Below are 18,654 nucleotides of genomic sequence, written 5' to 3' on the forward strand. Positions count from 1 at the left end.
GCTGCCTTCTATATGCCCTCTACTGGGGATCAAACTCGAAACCCAGGTATACACCCTTAACCAGAATCAACCGTAGGATCCTTCAGTCTACAGGCCAATACTCCATCCACTGAGCCAAACCAGCTAGGGCAGCAACTCTTATTTGTCCTGTAGAGTTCCCTAGGTTCTGAATTTTAATCATTACATCCTTGATGTGTTGCTTTATATTTTTCTTTGTTTTTTATGTTTCCTGTGAATTGGTAGAGGTAGATCAGATTTCAGTTTGATTTTTATAAGGATTTCTTCTTAACTGATACTGACACCTACTTTACTTAGGTGGTGTGTAATGTCTGGTTTTATCTTTCTGTGTGACGTTAGCAGTCATTGAGAATCAGTGCCTAGATTCATTAAATCATAGAAACTGCAAAATGGTTATATTTTGTCATACCTTCTTTAGTCATTGGTTTCAATAAGATAAAATGTCCCTTCCTCCACTATTTGGTTACCCTGAGATATAGTTCTTATAGAAAAAGTATAATAAATGGTTGATTCTTTCCCTTTATTTACCTGTTTTCAGAGTAATGAGTTGGTTCTTTAACATTCTTCAAAGGTTTTCCTCTTGTATCATTTTGACCTCATGGTTTTAGATATAATTAACTCATTTCAACCCACTGCAGCTATTTCTTTAGTTATTTTCAAATTTCCCCTCTCTGTCAGTAGGAGACTGACTCTAAGTTAACGAGTGAGCATTTTCAAAAATATATTTTATTGATTTTTTACAGAAAGGAAGGGAGAGGGATAGAGAGTCAGAAACATTGATGAGAGAGAAACATCGACCAGCTGCCTTCTGCACACCCCCCACTGGGGATATGTCTGCAACAAAGGTACATGCCCTTGACCAGAATCGAACCTGGGACCTCTCAGTCCTCAGGCCGATGCTCTAGCCACTGAGCCAAACCAGTCAGGCACGAGTGAGCATTTTTGTACAATTCTAGTGACCATTGATAGAATCCTTGTTCTATGATATAAAAAGATGTTCCAGACTCATCTTGTATGTTTCCTTCTCTTAGGCCAGGAATCAGACATTTTCCTAAGAGACCTTGGTATTTTTAAGGGTAAACGATATTTATATATTTAGATTAGGAGAGCTCAGGCAAGTTGATAGTAGATTAGCTAAGTAAGTTAACAGTTTTTCTTCCATGTGGTCAGAAAAAAGCACTGACTGCCTAAAACCAGAATCACTGTACTTGTGGGTTATGATTCTATGTCAATCAGTAAAAAGAGCCCGGCCGGTGTGGCTCAGTGGTTGAGCGTCAACCTAAGAACCTAGAGGTCACAGTTCGGTTCGATTCCCGGTCAGTGCGCATGCCTGGGTTGCAGGCTCGATCCCCCATGTGGGGTGTGTAGGAGGCAGCCAATCAATGATTCTCTCCCATCATTAATGTTCCTATCTCTCCCTTCCTCTCTGAAATTAATTATATATATATATATATATTTCTTTTTGAAAGAAATTTGGTGCAAATAAGTCTTCTGCATAAGACACCAACTGCATTTTCATTCACAAGGCTCAAGCTTCCGGATCTAGGCAAGGTCAGTCCAGGTGAGCATGAATATTACCCTGAGGCCTTTCCCAGAGTTTAGATCCCCAGGGTCTGTGAGGGAGGGGCTCCGGTGGGTAAGAGGGGCCCATATTGCAGCCAATGCCTGTGCAACACGTTGGGAACAGCTCCCCTTGCCTCAGTCCCTGAACCCTCCTGAGAAGCCACATCAGGAGCTGGCTCTTCGCTCCAGGAGCCCAGGAGGGAGCAGAAGCTAAGGCTGAACAGGGACTCTCACTTGACCTCTTCCGGGGACCAGATGGCCAGGTCACACCTGAGGGGACCCTGTTTGTCGAATCAGATGATTACATAGTCATCTGTCTCTCCACTAAACTGCTAGTTGGCAAACCAGTCTTTGAAATCAGTAATTTAATATTTATAGGTATACTTTACATATATATTATGTTCATTTAAAGACTAAAAATACTAGCTCTAGTTTAAAAACAACTTAAACCTTTTCCAATAAGGAAAAATAGTGCATTGATTTTTACTCCTGGGTCTGGTTTCTTAGCTAAACTGAAGCTAAAGAGAGTGCTATGTTACTATTTATGTTATGTGACATCCATCATGTCTTCTTATAATGCCTCTCAGTGGATTTCACAAGAGAAAGATGGTTGTAGGTTTCAGCTCTTTCCTAAATGACTGCTCTAGAGACCACACAAGTGCCTTTGCACTCAGTTGGCTCACAATGAGATGCTCGAATAGCCTGCTAAAACCAGCAGACACAGCGTCCCCAGTGAGCCAGGGGAAGGGGAAACCCCGGGGCAGGTATCAGCAGTCTCCACGTCTCTGCAGTCAGCCCCTTCGTAGCCCTGATAACAATGACAGGAAAACTTCTCCGCCATCCCTGCCAGGTCTGCATCGGATGCTTCTCCTTTCACATTAAATTCTCCGTCCTCAGAGGCCTCTATGTGGTAACTTGCAGGGTTCAAGTGGAGGTAATGCGGAGCTTTCCACGCCTTCCGGACGCACCTCCCGTTATTCCTGCAGAGGCGAAGGCTGCACATCTCAGCGGCTCTGGTCACGTTGACGATGTAGCTCCCTAAATCGGAACTCACAAACCGCTTCACCTGTGTACAGTTGCCCTAGACATGTAGAAACAAACGCTGTTAGTGTGTGTGTGGTTTTTGCTTTGTGGTTTTTTTGTTTTTTTGTTTGCTTTTGGTGTGTGTGTGGAGGGCGGGGGTGGGGGGGAGGAGGGGTTGGCACTGATAGGGTTAGAGCATTCTAGGTCCAGAAAACATCAATTGAAACCTGACAACTTGGTTCCAGTTGCTCAGGCCGATGGCACAGGGGACCCAGACCAGAAAGGGGGAGAAGTCAAAGGGACAGGAGACGGAGACTGTGACAGCAGCGCTAACCACTGAACTTGTAAACGGGCCCAGAGTCAGCAGACGTGGCCTTGCCTTCTTCCAGTTCACATCCTTTTTCCTCCTCCTAGTTCCCAACTTAATGGTGTGAAGGAAAGAGGAGCAGACCCAGTGCAGAAACCACGCCACAACTGCTGTTCCCCTGCCGCCCTTCAGGTCAGTGTTACCTTTCGCGGCTGTGTTAGAACCTGAAGCATCATGTTCTGTGAATCTATGGTTTACCGCCTAGCCTTCTGGACGCTCCTGTTAATGATGCTCCAATATCAATTCTCCTGGGTTCTAGTTGTCTGCACACAATTCAAATAGGGGAAAGCCTGGAATCTGACTAGGTGTGTGTGTGTGTGTGTGTGTATTGTGTGTGTGTGTGTTTCTCCTATTATGGTTCTAAGTAAAGCCCAGCCGGTTTGTGCAGTCAGCTTCCTTATCAAGCTCTCCTCGTGAGCCACACAGGCTGAAGGGGAAATGTCGCATTTGAAGAGACAGGAATTAATTCTGTCCATTTTTACCTAGTTCATATGTGGACAGAGAAGGCTTTTAACCTTATAGTGTCACAAATATTTTCATGGACAGTATCTTAGTAGCAACAGATTGAGGCTATAAAATTTGAATAACAGATGATTATGAACATTCAAAAAATTCAATTTAACAAAAATTGCTGAGGGTACAAGTTAAGACAAAATACATTGCACTACAGTGATATAAACACACAACATCTAGAAATACAGAAGAGATTTGATTAATGTGGATTACGAAAAACTAGGAAGACTTCTTGGAGTAAATAGTGTCAGAGCTGGAAGGAATTTGAAGAGCCATATAAGTCTTATTTTAAATGCTATTAATTTTTAGCTTGTTTCTCCCTAGAGGAACAATAAGTTCAATGTGAGGATTAAAAAGTTACTGTCTGTTTCTATTTCTCAAAATAGGATATCACATATTTTTTGTGATTGTTGAATGCAAGGGCTCCAGAGTGAAACTGTGTGTGGTTAACGCCAGCTCCACCACTAACTACCGTAACTAGCTATTAGCTCAGTTTCTTCTTATTTCATCAGCTGCAAATAAGGATAGTAGTTCCTACCTCATAAAGGTTATTATGATTAATAAGCAAATCCAAAACAAAAAAGCACTTAGCACAATCTTAGCACATAAACATTCAACAAATACCAGTATTTTTATTACTACCTTTTTAAAAATAATTCTTTATCGTTGAAAGTATTACATATGCCCCCCCCCCTTTTCCCCTATTCACCCCCTCTAGCCCCCTACCCCAGGCCTCAACACCCTAAGGTCCATTGGTTATGCATATATGCATACAAGGTCTTTGGTTGATTACCTTCCACCCACCTTCCTTATTACTATCCTATATAATAAAAGGCTAATATGCAAATTAAATAAAAGGCTAATATGCAAATTAAATAAAAGGCTAATATGCAAACAGTGGAAAGGCCTGTCTCTATGTGCACTGACCACCAGGGGGCAGATGCTCAATGCAGGTGCTGCCCCCTGGTGGTCAGTGCACTCCCACAGGGGGGAGCACCGCTCAGCCCAAAGCCAGGTTCATGTTTGGTGGTTGGCGAGCACAGCGGCGCTGGTGGGAGCCTCTCCCACCTCTGCGGCAGTGCTATGGATGTCCAACTACCAGCTTAGGCCCGCTCCCCATCAGGGAGTAGGCCTAACCCATCAGTTGGACATTCCCCGAGGGCTTCTGGACTGTGAGAGGGCGCAGGCTGGGCTGAAGGACGCCCCCCTCCCCAGTGCATGAATTTCATGCACCGGGCCTCTAGTCTTTAATAAAAGTTGATATTTATTGAGCTCCTTCTGTGTATCAGGCACTTGTTTGGACTTTTTTTCTAAAGCCGGTTTACTGGGGAAGCCATGAGACCTCTAGGAAAACAGAGCCAATTCTTTAAACAACATGATCTAGACCTTCGAGGTATTGTCTTACCTTGGATGAAGTTAAATTCATGTCTCCCCAAATAACAATGCCTGCAGCTCCCAAGGCAGCACTTTCTCCAATGGTCCTGATTAGATCTTGCTAGATTGAAGAGAGTAGAGTTCATCATTCATTTGAATATAAGACAACATGCCAGGAATTAGGATTGGAGGCTGAGTTCAGTCTAATAGGATGAAACTACTTTCTATTTTCTCAGGATAATGAAAATGTTGAAAGATCCAAGGCTCAGATAGTAACACTCTATAATACTATGGACAAACCTATTAACTATTTTTAAAGAAACACATTTAGTCCAACAAGATATTATTTTGAAGACAATTAGCCTGTAAATAGCCACCAAAGGTTGTTTCATCGAACCTGCAATATGTATACTAGTGACCCGGTGCACGAAATTCATGCACATTAAAATGGGATTAATTAGAGGAAATATTTTAATATTTCTATTTGCCCTTTCTCTATAATAGAAATGTCAGAGATGAAAGAAAATTAGTAAAATGTATATGAAAATCTTCCTCCTGTCAGAGTCTGGGGCGTGCCGTGGGACCCAGAGTCAAGTCCCCGCCCACCCACAGTGACTCAAAATCGCACAAGACCCAGACTCAGGCGGCCCCACCCCCATTGGGCAAAATCCAGCCCCAGCCAGCCCCACCCTTGTCAAGCCCTGCAGGATGGGGGGCACAGCCTCATGTCCCCTGTCACTGCCTGGCAGGGGGTGCAGTGCCATGCAGCCTCAGGTCCCTGCTGATTGCTCATTAAGGCTTGTTACGGGAACTCAGCCTCTGCTGTGGGCACAGCCATCTTGTGTTACGGAAATGCCCCTCACCGCTGTGGGCACTGCCATCTTTGTTGCAGTGTGATGGTCAATTTGCACATTCCCTCTTTATTAGATTCGATGACCCAGAAACAGAATCCAAAAGTTTTCCTTCTCCAAATGTGAGGAATGGCTCAGCTTTCTCTTTGCTAAGTTACCTTTCCAGTTTGCAACATTCTGCTGATATGTATGCCACTAGTATACCTATTGCAGGTTCGATGAAACAACCTTTGGTGGCTATTTACAGGCTAATTGTCTTCAAAATAATATCTTGTTGGACTAAATGTAAGTGTTTCTTTAAAAATAGTTAATAGGTTTGTCCATAGGATTATAGAGTGTTAATATCTGTGACTGGGAGGATTTTGTGTCATTTGGATCCCAGGACCAGGCAAAGGAGCACAGTGTGGAGGAGCTGCAGGGTCTGATGGATCTGGCCCTTCTATTTGATCCCTGAAATCATTTGTGTTTAATATCAGAGTACCTGTCTTAATAAACTTCACTTATGACTCGTCAAGTTCTAGTAGCCTGCCGAAACTTTTGTCAACATGGTTAAGATAGATGAAAACTGAATTTCAGCAGGGAGAATTTGGTTTTGTAACCCTAAATAATCCTCATTTTAGTGTTTAAAGATTAACATGGATCCCTTGATCTCAGAGGGAAATTCAGAGTTGACCTATTCAGCAGATGCTATGAAGCTCGTTGCCTAAATCAAGTTCCTATAGCAGGTTTCCTAAATAAGTTTCTTAAATTATAAAATAACCCCCCATTAGTTATATATGCTAGAAGATGTAATTGGGTGACTTGGTAGCAAGGAAAAGCAGAACTTTAAGCTGTATTTTGCCTGGAACATTTTATATTAATACTAGAGGCCTGGTGCATGAATTCGTGCACCAGTGGGGTCCCTCAGCCTGGCCTGCATAATCAGGCCGATACTGGCTCTCTGACATCCCCTGAGGGATCCCAGATTGGGAGAGGGCCCAGACCAGGCCAAGGGACCCCACCAGTGCATGATTGGGGAGGGACGCGGGAGGTTGGCCAGCCCCGGAGGGGACTGCAGGAGGGCTCCAGGACATGTCCAGCCCATCTCACTCAGCAGTCCCAATCGGCCAGACCCCAGCAGCATGCTAACCTATGGGTTGGTGCCTCTGCCCCCTGGTGGTCAGTGCACATCTTAACAACTGGTCGACTGGTCAACTGTCTGCCCTCTGGGGGTCAGGGCATGTCATAGTGAGCAGAGCGGCCTTAGCATATCATTAGCATATTATGCTTTGATTGATTGAATGGATGACCAGACACTTAGCATATTAGGCTTTTATTATATAGGATCACTACTGAAGAAATAAGTCTCCTTACCTGATACTTTCATCTGATACCACTCAAATTAATGGTTTTGCAATCTCAATTTTTAAAGTGTTTTTTTTATTTTTATTTTATTCTGGACATTTTCAAAACGAAAAATTACTTTGGTTTAAAGTAATTTCCCTTTCAGGCGCACATGAATTTCCATCTGCAATGACCATAGCATCTGCTGAATAGGGCAGCAATAACATGACTGGAAGGGGAGATTTTGTGAGGATCAAGTGAGAGTGCAAGTGCCCAGAATGAAGCCTGTCCATGGCCTTTTTTGGCAAAAACATAAGAGAGCGGAGCTCCTCCCTCTTAGTCACTTTGAAACGTCCCTGAATACAGTGATGCCATACTTGCATGATGTCATGCTGTGATCTGTGGGGCCCAAATCCCCCACAAGTCTTCTATGAATTTCAACGATCTCAGCTACCGTGGATATTCTGTTCTGGTTTTTTGTTTTGTCTTAGTCTTTATTTGCTTTCCTTTTCAGTTTTGGAAGCTTCTATTCAGATACCCTGAAGCGCAAAGACTCTTTTCTCAGTCATGTTCAATCTAATAAGTCCTTCAAAGACACTCTTCATTTGTTATAGTGTTTTTGATATCTAACATTTCTTTCTGCTTTTTTCTTAGAATTCCCTTCTTTCTGCTAACCTTGTTCATCTGTTCTTAAATGCAGTCTACTTTATCCATTAGAATCCTTAGCATATAAATCCTTAGCACAGTGGTTGGCAAACTCATTAGTCAACAGAGCCAAATATCAACAGTACAATGATTGAAATTTCTTTTGAGTGCTGAAAACCGACTTCTGCGCATGGGCCATGAAGTTTCAATTCCACTGTACATACACACCCGCACGTGGTATTTTGTGGAAGAGCCACACTCAAGGGGCCAAAGAGCCGCATGTGGCTCTCAAGCCGCAGTTTGCCGACCACTGCCTTAGCACATTAAATTCCCGGTCCAATCATTCCAACATCTCTGCCATCTATATCTGGTTCTGAGGCTTGCTCTGTCCCTTCAAATTGTGCTTTTGCCTTTTAGTATGTCTTGGAATTTTTTTCTTGATAGCTAGACATGATTTAATTTTTCTTGATGGGCAGATAGCTCACACTGGGTAAAAGGAACTATGATGCACAGACCTTTAGTAATGTGCTAGTAAGGCCGCGCGCGGGGGGACTGAAGGGTTTACAGTGCTATGATTAGGTCTGTCTTTAGTGACTCTATATAGATTGTGAACTTCACAAATGCTTTTCCCCATCTTAGGGGGACAGGCTGGCTAAATGGGGCTAGAGCAGTGATGGCGAACCTATGACACGCATGTCAGCACTGACACACGTAGCCATTTCTGATGACACGCGGCCGCTGAGGCGGCCGCATGCCGAGGATAAAACATTTGCGAAATAATGTTTTTTCCTCAAAGTGACACACTACCTGAGTTATGCTCAGTTTTTTGGCGAAGTTTGACACACCAAGCTCAAAAGGTTGCCCATCACTGGGCTAGAGTTTGGTATTTCCCTTCTTCTAAGGGGAAGGCTGGAGCCAGCTGAAGATGAGTATTTCCCTTTCCCCAGATCAGTTAGGCTCTGATAAGACCCAGGTAGATTTGGCTCTGGTTAAATAGTTTCTCCTGAGAGTGCATTCTGTTAAGAACAGAAAGCTCTGGAGTATTCTAAGTGTTTCCATTAAAGTGCAGAAACTCCAAGGGAAAGGGTGTGTGTGTGGGAGGGGGGGGAGGTGTGGGGGGGGAGAAGGTAATCAAGCAAGGACTTTGAATGCATATATGGACACAGACAATTAGTGAGGGCCTGGGGGGAGAAGGAGGAGGCTGAAGGGGGTCAATGGGGGAAGAAGGTGGACATATGTAATATTTTCAAAAATAAAGAATTATTTTAAAAAATAATAATTAAAAAAATAAAAATTTTAAAAATAAAAATTCAGTGTAGACCTGGAGAGTATTATGCTAAGCTAAATAAGCCAGTCAGAGAAAGACAAGTATCACATGATCTCACTCATATGTGGAATCTATAAACAAAATAAACTGATGAACAAAGTAGATCCAGAGACATAGAAAACAAACCAACAAACAAACAAAAACACCCACACAAATGTTTCCATTTCTCTGCCTGACAGATGCCTGTGGGGATTGTCTCCAATGTTCACGGTAAGGACCTGATGAGCTCCTGGAGGTAATACTCACATAAGTGTACCCCTCTCCCCACTACCCATGATGGAGTCCCTAGCGTTTTTAATCTCTCAGACCTGCCCACACCGAACCTCCAGCGATTATCCGTCACCGTTCAGCTTTCCCTACTCCACACAGCAGTGGTGCCTGCAGAGGTCTCTGCTCACAGGTTTTGATGTGGTGAGTTGTGATTCTCTACATTCACTTGTCTGTCTCTCCGATTTTGAGGGCAGCCCTCCAAAGAACACAGCCCTTAGGACTCCAAGAAGAGCTGATTTTTCAGTTTGTTAAGATGAAGTGGTAACTTTCAAGCTTCTTACATGCTGGACTGAAAACCAGAAATCTCCTATGAATGCCTTTGGGTTATGGCATTGTCATTAGAGGGAGAAGGAAGAGACAGCATTTATATTTTGTATTTATAGGTTATTGATCCATATTAAGTAAGGAAGCTACAGAAGTTTCTCATGAAAGCCTCACCTTGCGAGGTTGATATCAGGAGAGAATATTTGTTTCTTCTCTCTTTAGTGTCATTATCAGAGAGAGTTTATTGGGGCTGATTCAAAATAGCAGGTCTTCATGCACATGTTGACTGGAGATGAGAAAGTAGCAGAAGTAAATGGAAATTTCTGTACCAAATTAGCTTGCCATCACCTTGCTGAGAGCAGGGTTCTGAATGAATCAGAGAATAGCTGTTTTGGGGATCAAAAAAGCAAGGGCACTACTCAGGGAAGTCACAGTTAAGGTGCCTCAGGGAGTAGACTGGGACCACCTGAGTGATGTCCCATGAAAGGAGAAATAAAGAAAATGCAAAGCCCTGTGTCAGTTGGTAGATCATTGTCCTGATATGCTAGGTTACAGATTCGATCTCCAATCAGGCCACATACAAGAATCAATCAATGAATGCATGAATAAGTGGAACCACAAATTGATGTTGTTCTCTCTCTCCTCTCTCTCCCTCTCTCTCTCTCTCTCTCTCTCTCTCTCTCTCTCTCTCTCTCTCTCTTTCTCTCTCATAAAAAAAAAAGAAAAAGAAAAGGACATAATAGTAACAAATCTCCCAGACCCTAGCATGGTATAGGGCTATTCGCCCTGCTCGTGGTCTTTGGAAGTAGAGTGTATGGGTACCCAGAGGACTCATAATCCATAATCCACACTCAGGTTTCTGTCCCAGGTAAACCACACACAAGCACATACGGTACCCACTGTGGGGAGCTGGAGCATCACTAATAAGCCTCCTTGGTGTGTTCCCAGAGGGAATATTAATCCGTTCCAGGGGAAACCATCTTGAAGTCTACAGTCAAGAGAACTGCTTGCATTATGATGTAATGCAGACATCAAATGATATCTAGGTTGTATTTATATGTAAGTAATGTAGGCAGTCTTCTGTGTGATATGACATGTTATTGCTCTTTATCCTTCCCCCAAGCTGTGGCTACTGACAGGGATTCCATTCTGAGGTATTCCCCTCCCAAATGTAAGGCTTGAATGCTTGATAAAAAGTGGTAGCTTTACCACATGCATTTCTGTAGTGTTTCCAATTCTCACACTTATTTTCTCATTTGACTTTCCTAAGACTTCTGCTACGTAGATAGGCATCTAATACTGTCCCATTTCATAGATAAACACGGTGAGGCTCTGAGATCTGGAGAGGTTAATAGATTTGCTACTTATTGGTAAATCCTTTTTCTTTTAATCTATTTTTATTGATTTCAGAAAGGAAGAAAGAGGGAGAAAGAGATAGAAACATCAATGATGAGAGAGAATCATTGATTGGCTGCCTCCTACATGTCCCCTACTGGGGATTGAGCCTGCAACCTGGATATGTGCCCTTGACTGGAATCAAACCTGGGACTCTTCAGGCCACAGGCCGACACTCTATCCACTGAGCCAAACTGGCTAGAGTAGTTAATCCTTTTTCTAATCCTAATTACACAGGTGTGTACAAACACACACACACTTTATAAAATGCAGATATCTTTGAGAAGATCAGAAAAGGAAGCCATTACTGGTTACTTATGTGTTGGTATCAATAAATATCAAGTTTCTAAAAATTTGTGGGCATGCTTTTATTGAAGCTAGAGTAAAATGGTGGTTCAACTGATGGCTTTGAACATTTGAAAATACCTTGCCACGCAGAAAGTTTTCCAAATGATACAGAGCGACACCTCAGGATGGCCAAAGAAATCTGCTTCCAGATAAGACCTGACTGCTGTTCCCTCTTCCCCACAGGAGAACATGGGCTTTTCTGAGGCTGCAGCTACTCACGAAGTAGCTTTCTCTACGTCTGGGTAATGTGAAGAATGTGCCAGCAGTCTAAAATAATCTCACCGAAATGAACACTTTGTCCCTTGAAGTTTATTGTTTCTTCCTAAAGTGAATGTATTATCACTAAAGAAAGAAACTTATTTCAGCCAAACACAAAAAAGGAAAAAAGTTTCAGAGAAGAAGGTGGTAGTTAACTTTCAATCCCAGAGTCAAGACTATTTTGTAAAGATTTAGATAACTGTCTAAGCCTTCCAATATGATGTCTATCATTTGTTGCTAATTTTTCTGGGTAATACAGATATCAATTCACAATAGAGGGTTCTTTCTTTCTTTCTTTTTTAAATCTAGTTCTTTTAAAAATATTTTTTATTGATTTCAGAGAGGAAGGAGAGGGAGAGAGATAGAAACATCAATGATGAGAGAGAATCATCGATTGGTTGTCTCTGCATTCCCCCCATTGAGGATAAGGCCCACAACCCAGGCAGGTGCCCTTGACTGGAATAGAACCTGGGACCCTTTAGTCTGAAGGCTGATGCTCTATCCACTGAGCCAAACCAGCTAGGGCTAGAGCACTTTTTTCTTACTCATCTCATTAATGGTGTCAAAGGCATAGCATGTACTACGTCCTCTTATCTTTGTGCCATTCCTCTGAGGAGTAAGCCTACTCTCTGTGCTCCACAGATACCTACTGGCTATGGTAGAGCCCTCCCCTGAGAGTTTCCCGAGTCTCTGCCTTTGGATGCCTAACACTCAGAACATCTCTATAGATTTATATGTTTAAAACATGCCGGAGAAGTGACACTGTAATGGGAGACAAAGAAGAACTGTGATGAACCCGTCCTATCTTAGAGCACCGCTGTACCAGATCACCAATGGGAAGGCACGAGCAAGCCGCCTTACAGAAAAGTTAGGTAGAATTATTCAAGTCCAAAGGTCAGCGTGTCATTTACTTTTAAGTTTTTATTTCTAGAATGTTTTAATTGAAGTGACTAGAATAGCCAAGTGAGAAAAGGGGAGGGAAAATTAGGCTGAAAGTTTATCTATTTTAAAAGATCACCTCATGGTTTGTGTGAGGTCTTTGGCGACATGTGTGACTTGAGTAAAATAAACGGAATAAAACTTCTATTTGTAAGTTTTAACCTAGGATCACACAACCACCTACTAGTGATGAATTTATTACTGAATTTTAGAAACTCATACTGCTCTTACCAACTTCCCATTAGCCGTGGTCATAAAGTCAAGAATAAACCAGATGGCTTTTTCACAAAGGGTTTGCCGCCAGAACACAGGTGTTGTGAAAACCACCCCTAAGTCAAACCCAAAATGGGAAAGGAGACGGCTCCTATCAACATCGTCGTCATTGGACACCTAGATTCTGGCAAGTCTGTCACTACTGGCCACCTGATCTACAAATGTGCTGGGGCTGACAAAAGAACCATTGAACATTTTGAGAAGGAGGCTACTGAGGTAGGGAAGGGCTCCTTCAAGTATGCCTGGGTCGTGGGTAAACTGAAAGCTGAACGGGAGCATTGTATCACCACTGTTATCTCCTGTGGAAATTAGAGACCAGCAAGTATTACGTGACCATCATTGGTGCCCCAAGGCCCAGAGACTTCATAAAAAATATGGCTCCAGGCACATCGCAGGCTGCCTGTGCGGTCCTGAATGTTACTGCCGGTGTTGGTGAATTTGAAGCAGGCATCTCCAAGACTGGACAGACCCATGAGCATGCCCTTCTGGCCTACACACTGGGTGTGAAACAACTGATAGCTGGTGTTAACAAAATGGATTCCACTGAGCTACCCTATAGCAAGAAAAAATATGAGGAAATTGTTAAAGAAGTCAGCACCTACATTAAGAAAATGGGCTACAAACCTAACACAGTAGCATTTGTGCCAATTTCTGGTTGGAACGGTGACCACATGCTGGAGCCAAGTGTTAACATGCCTCGGTTGAAGGGATGGAAGGTCACCTGTAAAGATGGCAATGCCAATGGGACCACACTGTTTGGAGCTCTGGATGCCACCAACTGGTCCAACTGACAAGCCCTGCGCCTGCGCCTGCCCTCCAGGATGTCTACAAAATTGGTGGTATAGGTCCTGTCCCTGTGGGCCGAGTGGAGCCTGGTCTTCTCAAACCCGGCCTGGTGGTCACCTTTGCTCCAGTCAGTGTTACAACTGAAGGGAAGCCTGTTGAAATGCACATGAAGCTTTGAGTGAAGCTCTACTGGGGACCATGTGGGCTTCAATGTCAAGAACGTGTCTGTCAAAGATGTTCGCCATGGCCATGTGGCTGGTGACTGCAAAAATGACCCACCTGGGGAGGCAGCTGGCTTCACAGCTCAGGTGATTATCCTGAGCCCCCCAGGCCAGATCAGTGCTGGATATGCACCTGTGCTGGAAGGTCACACAGCTCATATTGCTTGCCAATTTGCTGAGCTGAAGGAGAGGATTGCTCGTCTGGGAAAAAGCTGGCTGGTGATGTCAATATGGTTCCTGGGAAGCCCATGTTTGAGGAGAGCTTCACTAATTACCCTCCTCTGGGCTGTTTTGCTGTTCGTGACATGAGACAGACAGTTGCTGTGACTATCATCAAAACAGTGGACAACAAGGCAGCTGGAGCTGGCAAAGCCACCAAGTCTTCCCCAAAAGGTCAAAAGGCTAAATGAATAGTGGTAGAGGGATGGTCTCAGAAATGTTTGTCTCAATTGGCCATATATATAAAAGCAACCTTTATGACCACACAGCCAGAATGACCAGAATGACTGGTCAACCAGTTGCTATGATGTACACTGACCATCAGGGGGCAGACATTCAATGCAGGATCTTCCCCCTGGTGGTCAGTGCACTCCCACAGGGGGAGTGCTGCTCAGACAGAAGCCGGGCTCAAGGCTGGTGAGTGCCGCTGCTGTGGCGGAAGCCTCTCCTGACTCCGCAGCAGTGCTACCAAGCAGTGGTGGCAGGTGCAGTGGGCCAGAGCGGGATGAGCGCGAGTGTCGAAGTGCCTGGCCCCAGCTCGGACTCCTCCCTGGCCGCCTGCCACTTGGCGCCCTGCTACATTCCTTGAGGGATCCCAGATTGTGAGAGGGCCCGGGCCAGGCTAAGGGACTCCCCTGTCCCCCCTTGCACAAATCCATGCACCAGGCCTCTAGGTTAAGTATATAGTAAAAGACTGGTTAATGATTACAATGCATCAGAAATCCTTTAGAAGGAAAGGGGGATGTTTTGTGGACCACTTGGTTCTTTTGTGTGTGTGGCAGTTTTAAGTTATTCGTTTTTAAAATTGGTATTTTTTAATGGAAACAACTTGACCAAAAATCTGTCACAGAACTTTGAGACCCATTAAAACAAAGTTTAATGAGAAATCTGTGTTCTTTTAGTCAACACTGTAACCTTTCATTGTACTACTTACCATATTTTCCAGCATATCAGACGACTTTTTAACCCAGGAAAATCTTCTCAAAAGTCGGGTGTCGTCTTATAGGGCAGGTGCTGAAACTTCTGAGCATGACTGGAGAATCTGCAGTCTCTGCATACGGTGGGAGGAGCTCAAAAATGGCCGCACTCCATTCATTTCAATGGAGCTGGACAGAGACCACAAGTGTCTCCAATGGGCTCCTTTTTGTGTCGCATACTATCTCCATCCAGCTCCATTGAAATGAATGGAGTGCGGCCGGGTGCTCGCCGCATACGGTGGGGATGTAGCCACGGCCGTTTTTGAGCTCCCCCCACTGTATGCACTGACCATATGAAAGCAGCAAGGGCGGCGCTGTACAAGTATGGTAGAAGAAAATCCACTCACCAGGATTCGGGGAAAGAAGTGACTTAACGAGGTTCCGATGACAAGGTGAGGGGCGCCTCACCGGGAAGGTGTAAGTGAAGGGCAGAGCAAGCTGCAGGCGTCTGGGACGCCTGGGGTATGGAAAAAAGAGATAGAGCTGTGTCCAGAAAAACACACCTCTTTCACCCGTCTGGTCCACCCTTGTATCCTATTACCGTACCTCCTTCTCTGACTCTCAGATCTTGCTCCTGAGGACTGCAGTGAAGCGGCATTGTTAACTCGCCAGGGACTTGCCCAGCACTTGCTCTCTCTCTATTGTTTGTTATCTTTCTCCTATCATCATCAGTTCCAGTTTGGTTGACAGCTTAGAAAACAAACATTATGGCAGCTCCCATGGGTTTATTGTCTTATCCTTCCTTTCAGCTTTAGAGTGAATTAGGAAAAGTTTAACACACTTGCACTGTTTTATGTTTACATGTTTGATGACAAACAGCCTTATGTTTATAAGTGACAGTTTTCCTTCTAAGTACCTGCATGTCATAAGCATTTGAATTAAAATTACCATATTGAAATCAAATATGATGTTTTAATTTTTATTTGGTGTGCGTTGGAAGAGGGGTAGTCTTATACGGTGAGTATATCCCAAACTATATTTTAACTGGAAAAGTTGGGGGTCATCTTATACACCCAGTCATGTTATACGCTGGAAAATACGGTAGGTAAAAGACTTCAGAGTTGCCATGACCTATTTCTGGTGTTATATCTGCTGATACTTTAGAATTGGATAACTCTGTTAACATTTTTTCTGGGTGAGAACTTTGTTTCTTTCACTTTGTCCTAAAGGGAGGAATCATCTCTTTCTACATGATAAAACCTATGGGAGGGGATCTCTTGGTGTAACACTAAATAAGTTAGGACAGATAAGCAAAGCATAACTTTGTTTATGTGTAAGCTAGTTTCTAAAGGCTAAATCCTGGCCCTAACTGGTTTGGCTCAGTGGATAAAGTGTTGGCCTGCAGACTGAAGAGTCCCGGTTCAATTCCAGTCAAGGGCACATGCCAGGGCTGTGGGCTCAAATCCCCAGTAGGGGGCATGCAGGAGGCAGCCGATCAATGATTTTTCTCTCTCTCATCACTGATGTTTCTATCTCTCCCTCTCCCTTCCTCTCTGAAATAAATAAAAGTATATTTTAAAATAAAGGCCAAATTCTATAAAGTTCAACTTTACATATAAAATTTTGCAGTTACATCAATACTGAGTAAATTGGTTGGTATGGCAACTTTTAGTTTTCTAGTTTTACTGGAATGTGAATTCACATTTACAAATTCTGAGTAGTTTAAGAACATAAAGTGAGGCTTAAATAGTACTGAGCACTGTCTTGCTATAGTTAATTGTATCCAAATTTCTAGGAAAAAGAAATTATGGTGGAAGTTTGGGGGAGAAGGGGAAGAATAAACCAGAGGGCTAGATCTATAAATTCACCTACTTTTAGCAGATTTGCAACTCCCTTATGCCTTTAAATAAGAAAAATAATTGTGGTTAAAAAACACATACAGAAAATTAACTACCTTAGCCATGTCCACATGTACAGTTCAGTAGTGTTAAGTGTATTCACATTGATGTGCCTCATTCACACCTTTCCTCAAATCTGGCCTTATACATTAAAAAGAAAACACTTTCTTCCCTCTTGACATTTTAGATGGCACCTTCCCTTGCACTTCCATACGTGTGAGCAAACTACTCCCTTTTCAGACATCCTCTCTGACCTTCAACCTGTTTACCACCAGCTGTTTCAATAACCTTTCCAACGGGCCAATCGCAAGGGAGCACAAAGTTGGGGAGCAGGTAGCCTCATGGTTGATACTGCACTTTAACCTGGTCCCGCCTTACTTCATTCCTTAAAAGAATAATATTGAATTAGATCATGAACATATATGTTGCTTACCTAAAACCTTAAGCGGATGACTAGTCAAAGGAGGACATATGCTCCTTTCTAGCAGACCGCTAACTGGGAATTCTTCAACGACCTTAATTAACAAAGAAATGGCTCTTTTGGAGACAAGGGAGGAAGTGCCCTGTCTTTGGCAAGGGGTCCCGTCTTACCTTGGAAAGAAAGAATAAAGGTTCGTCTCTGTAGTCCAGCCTTGTGTAGACGAACACAGGCAGAGCATAGTCACGGGACGTCATGGCAGAGATCCTCATGGATTCGTGCACCCGAAATTGTGAGAAGTGCAAAATGTTCTCACTGTCCCCGAGAGATTTCCTGACGCCGATGGCAGGATACAGAGCTGCACTGCTGTTCCAAAGCCAGGCGAGCTCATTGTTCCTCAACACCTCCTTCTCTGGGCATGACCCCGTATAGTTGGGGGCATAAACATTGTAATTGTGGCAATCAGGATATAAATAATAACCCCAGAGACCATGGGGTCTGCTCTTCAGCCCCAGTTCGATGGTTTCCTTCATGAAAGCGTTTGCACTCTGTTCAAAGGCTGCTTTAGCTAGAGCTTCAATGTCAGCAGCAGATACATTCTGCAGCCTATCAGAAACGAGCTTTCTTGACTTCTGTCTGTAGACATTTTTTTCGCCCCAGTTCCGGGTCCACTGAGGTCGCCAGTGTTCCCAGTCTATAACAGCGAGTCCACTAAAATCTTTAGCGGGGATATAATAATTAATATCTTGGTCAACTTTTTGTAGATGAACTTGCAGACTTGTGTTCTGGGGCAAACCCCCATTGATGGGAGCCCCCTGGGGTGTGTACCAGGGGTAGTATCCCAATCTGTCCACATAAAATATAGTGACGTTTTGCCCCCTGGCTCTGGCAAATGGGCTTCCGATCATTTGAAACATTTTCAAATTTAGCCTTATATTATATTTTATCCAACACTTATCGATTGGAGCATTCCAAGCAGCTACAAAAGGTTTCCTTTGATAAATTGGAAGCCGGGCAGGTTTTAGAGAAGAGGTAGACTTCAGAAAGAAATAGGTGAGCAGCCATGAGGTGAGATGCAGTGAATGGACACAGAACTTTAATTGTCCTTCAGGTAATAGTTTCATGGTAAGACGAAAATGTTATCTCCTGCTTTTATGCACTCTCGAAGACCTGTGGAAAGATGTAATTTTCTGTTAGTGGCAATTTTGATGAAAAAGTCTCCAACATTGGATGGATATTATTCTTGTTGTTATATATTTATATTTTAAAGTATATTTTATTTAAAGGTTTTAAAGAGGCCTGTAACTAAATTGAGATATAGAAGCAAGTGTAGTAACCTAGCTTGTATTCAAGGGCAAGCAATGCAATTCAGCAAACATTCATTGAGATAAGACCCTGTGTCCAGAATTTAAAAAATGAAGAAAATGAGGTCTTGGCTATCAAA

At 43.3% G+C, this 18,654-nt stretch overlaps 1 protein-coding gene and 1 pseudogene across 1 annotated transcript; one reads left to right on the forward strand and one right to left on the reverse strand.

The window, feature by feature from the left end:
* Window positions 1–2,260: 2,260 nt before the first annotated feature.
* Window positions 2,261–18,334, reverse strand: HYAL4 (hyaluronidase 4). Its single transcript, XM_054726433.1, has 3 exons — window positions 17,384–18,334; window positions 4,890–4,979; window positions 2,261–2,662 (listed from the first exon to the last, which is right to left on the reverse strand). Exons 1-3 carry the CDS (start codon window positions 18,332–18,334, stop codon window positions 2,261–2,263), a joined length of 1,443 nt encoding a protein of 480 aa, XP_054582408.1.
* On the forward strand, window positions 12,824–14,168 carry LOC103304835 (elongation factor 1-alpha 1-like; annotated as a pseudogene).
* Window positions 18,335–18,654: the final 320 nt, after the last annotated feature.

The sequence above is a fragment of the Eptesicus fuscus genome, chromosome 14 (assembly GCF_027574615.1).
Source record: "Eptesicus fuscus isolate TK198812 chromosome 14, DD_ASM_mEF_20220401, whole genome shotgun sequence".
NCBI classification, from domain to species: Eukaryota; Metazoa; Chordata; class Mammalia; order Chiroptera; family Vespertilionidae; genus Eptesicus; species Eptesicus fuscus.

Coding starts and splice junctions, on each gene's coding strand:
- HYAL4 (XM_054726433.1), bottom strand. CDS start 18,334: ATGAAACTATTACCTGAAGGACAATTAAAGTTCTGTGTCCATTCACTG. Junction 4,980..17,383: donor CTTTATTCTTTCTTTCCAAG/GTAAGACGGGAC, acceptor TCTTCAATCTAG/CAAGATCTAATCAGGACCAT. Junction 2,663..4,889: donor TGAATTTAACTTCATCCAAG/GTAAGACAATAC, acceptor CTACATGTCTAG/GGCAACTGTACACAGGTGAA.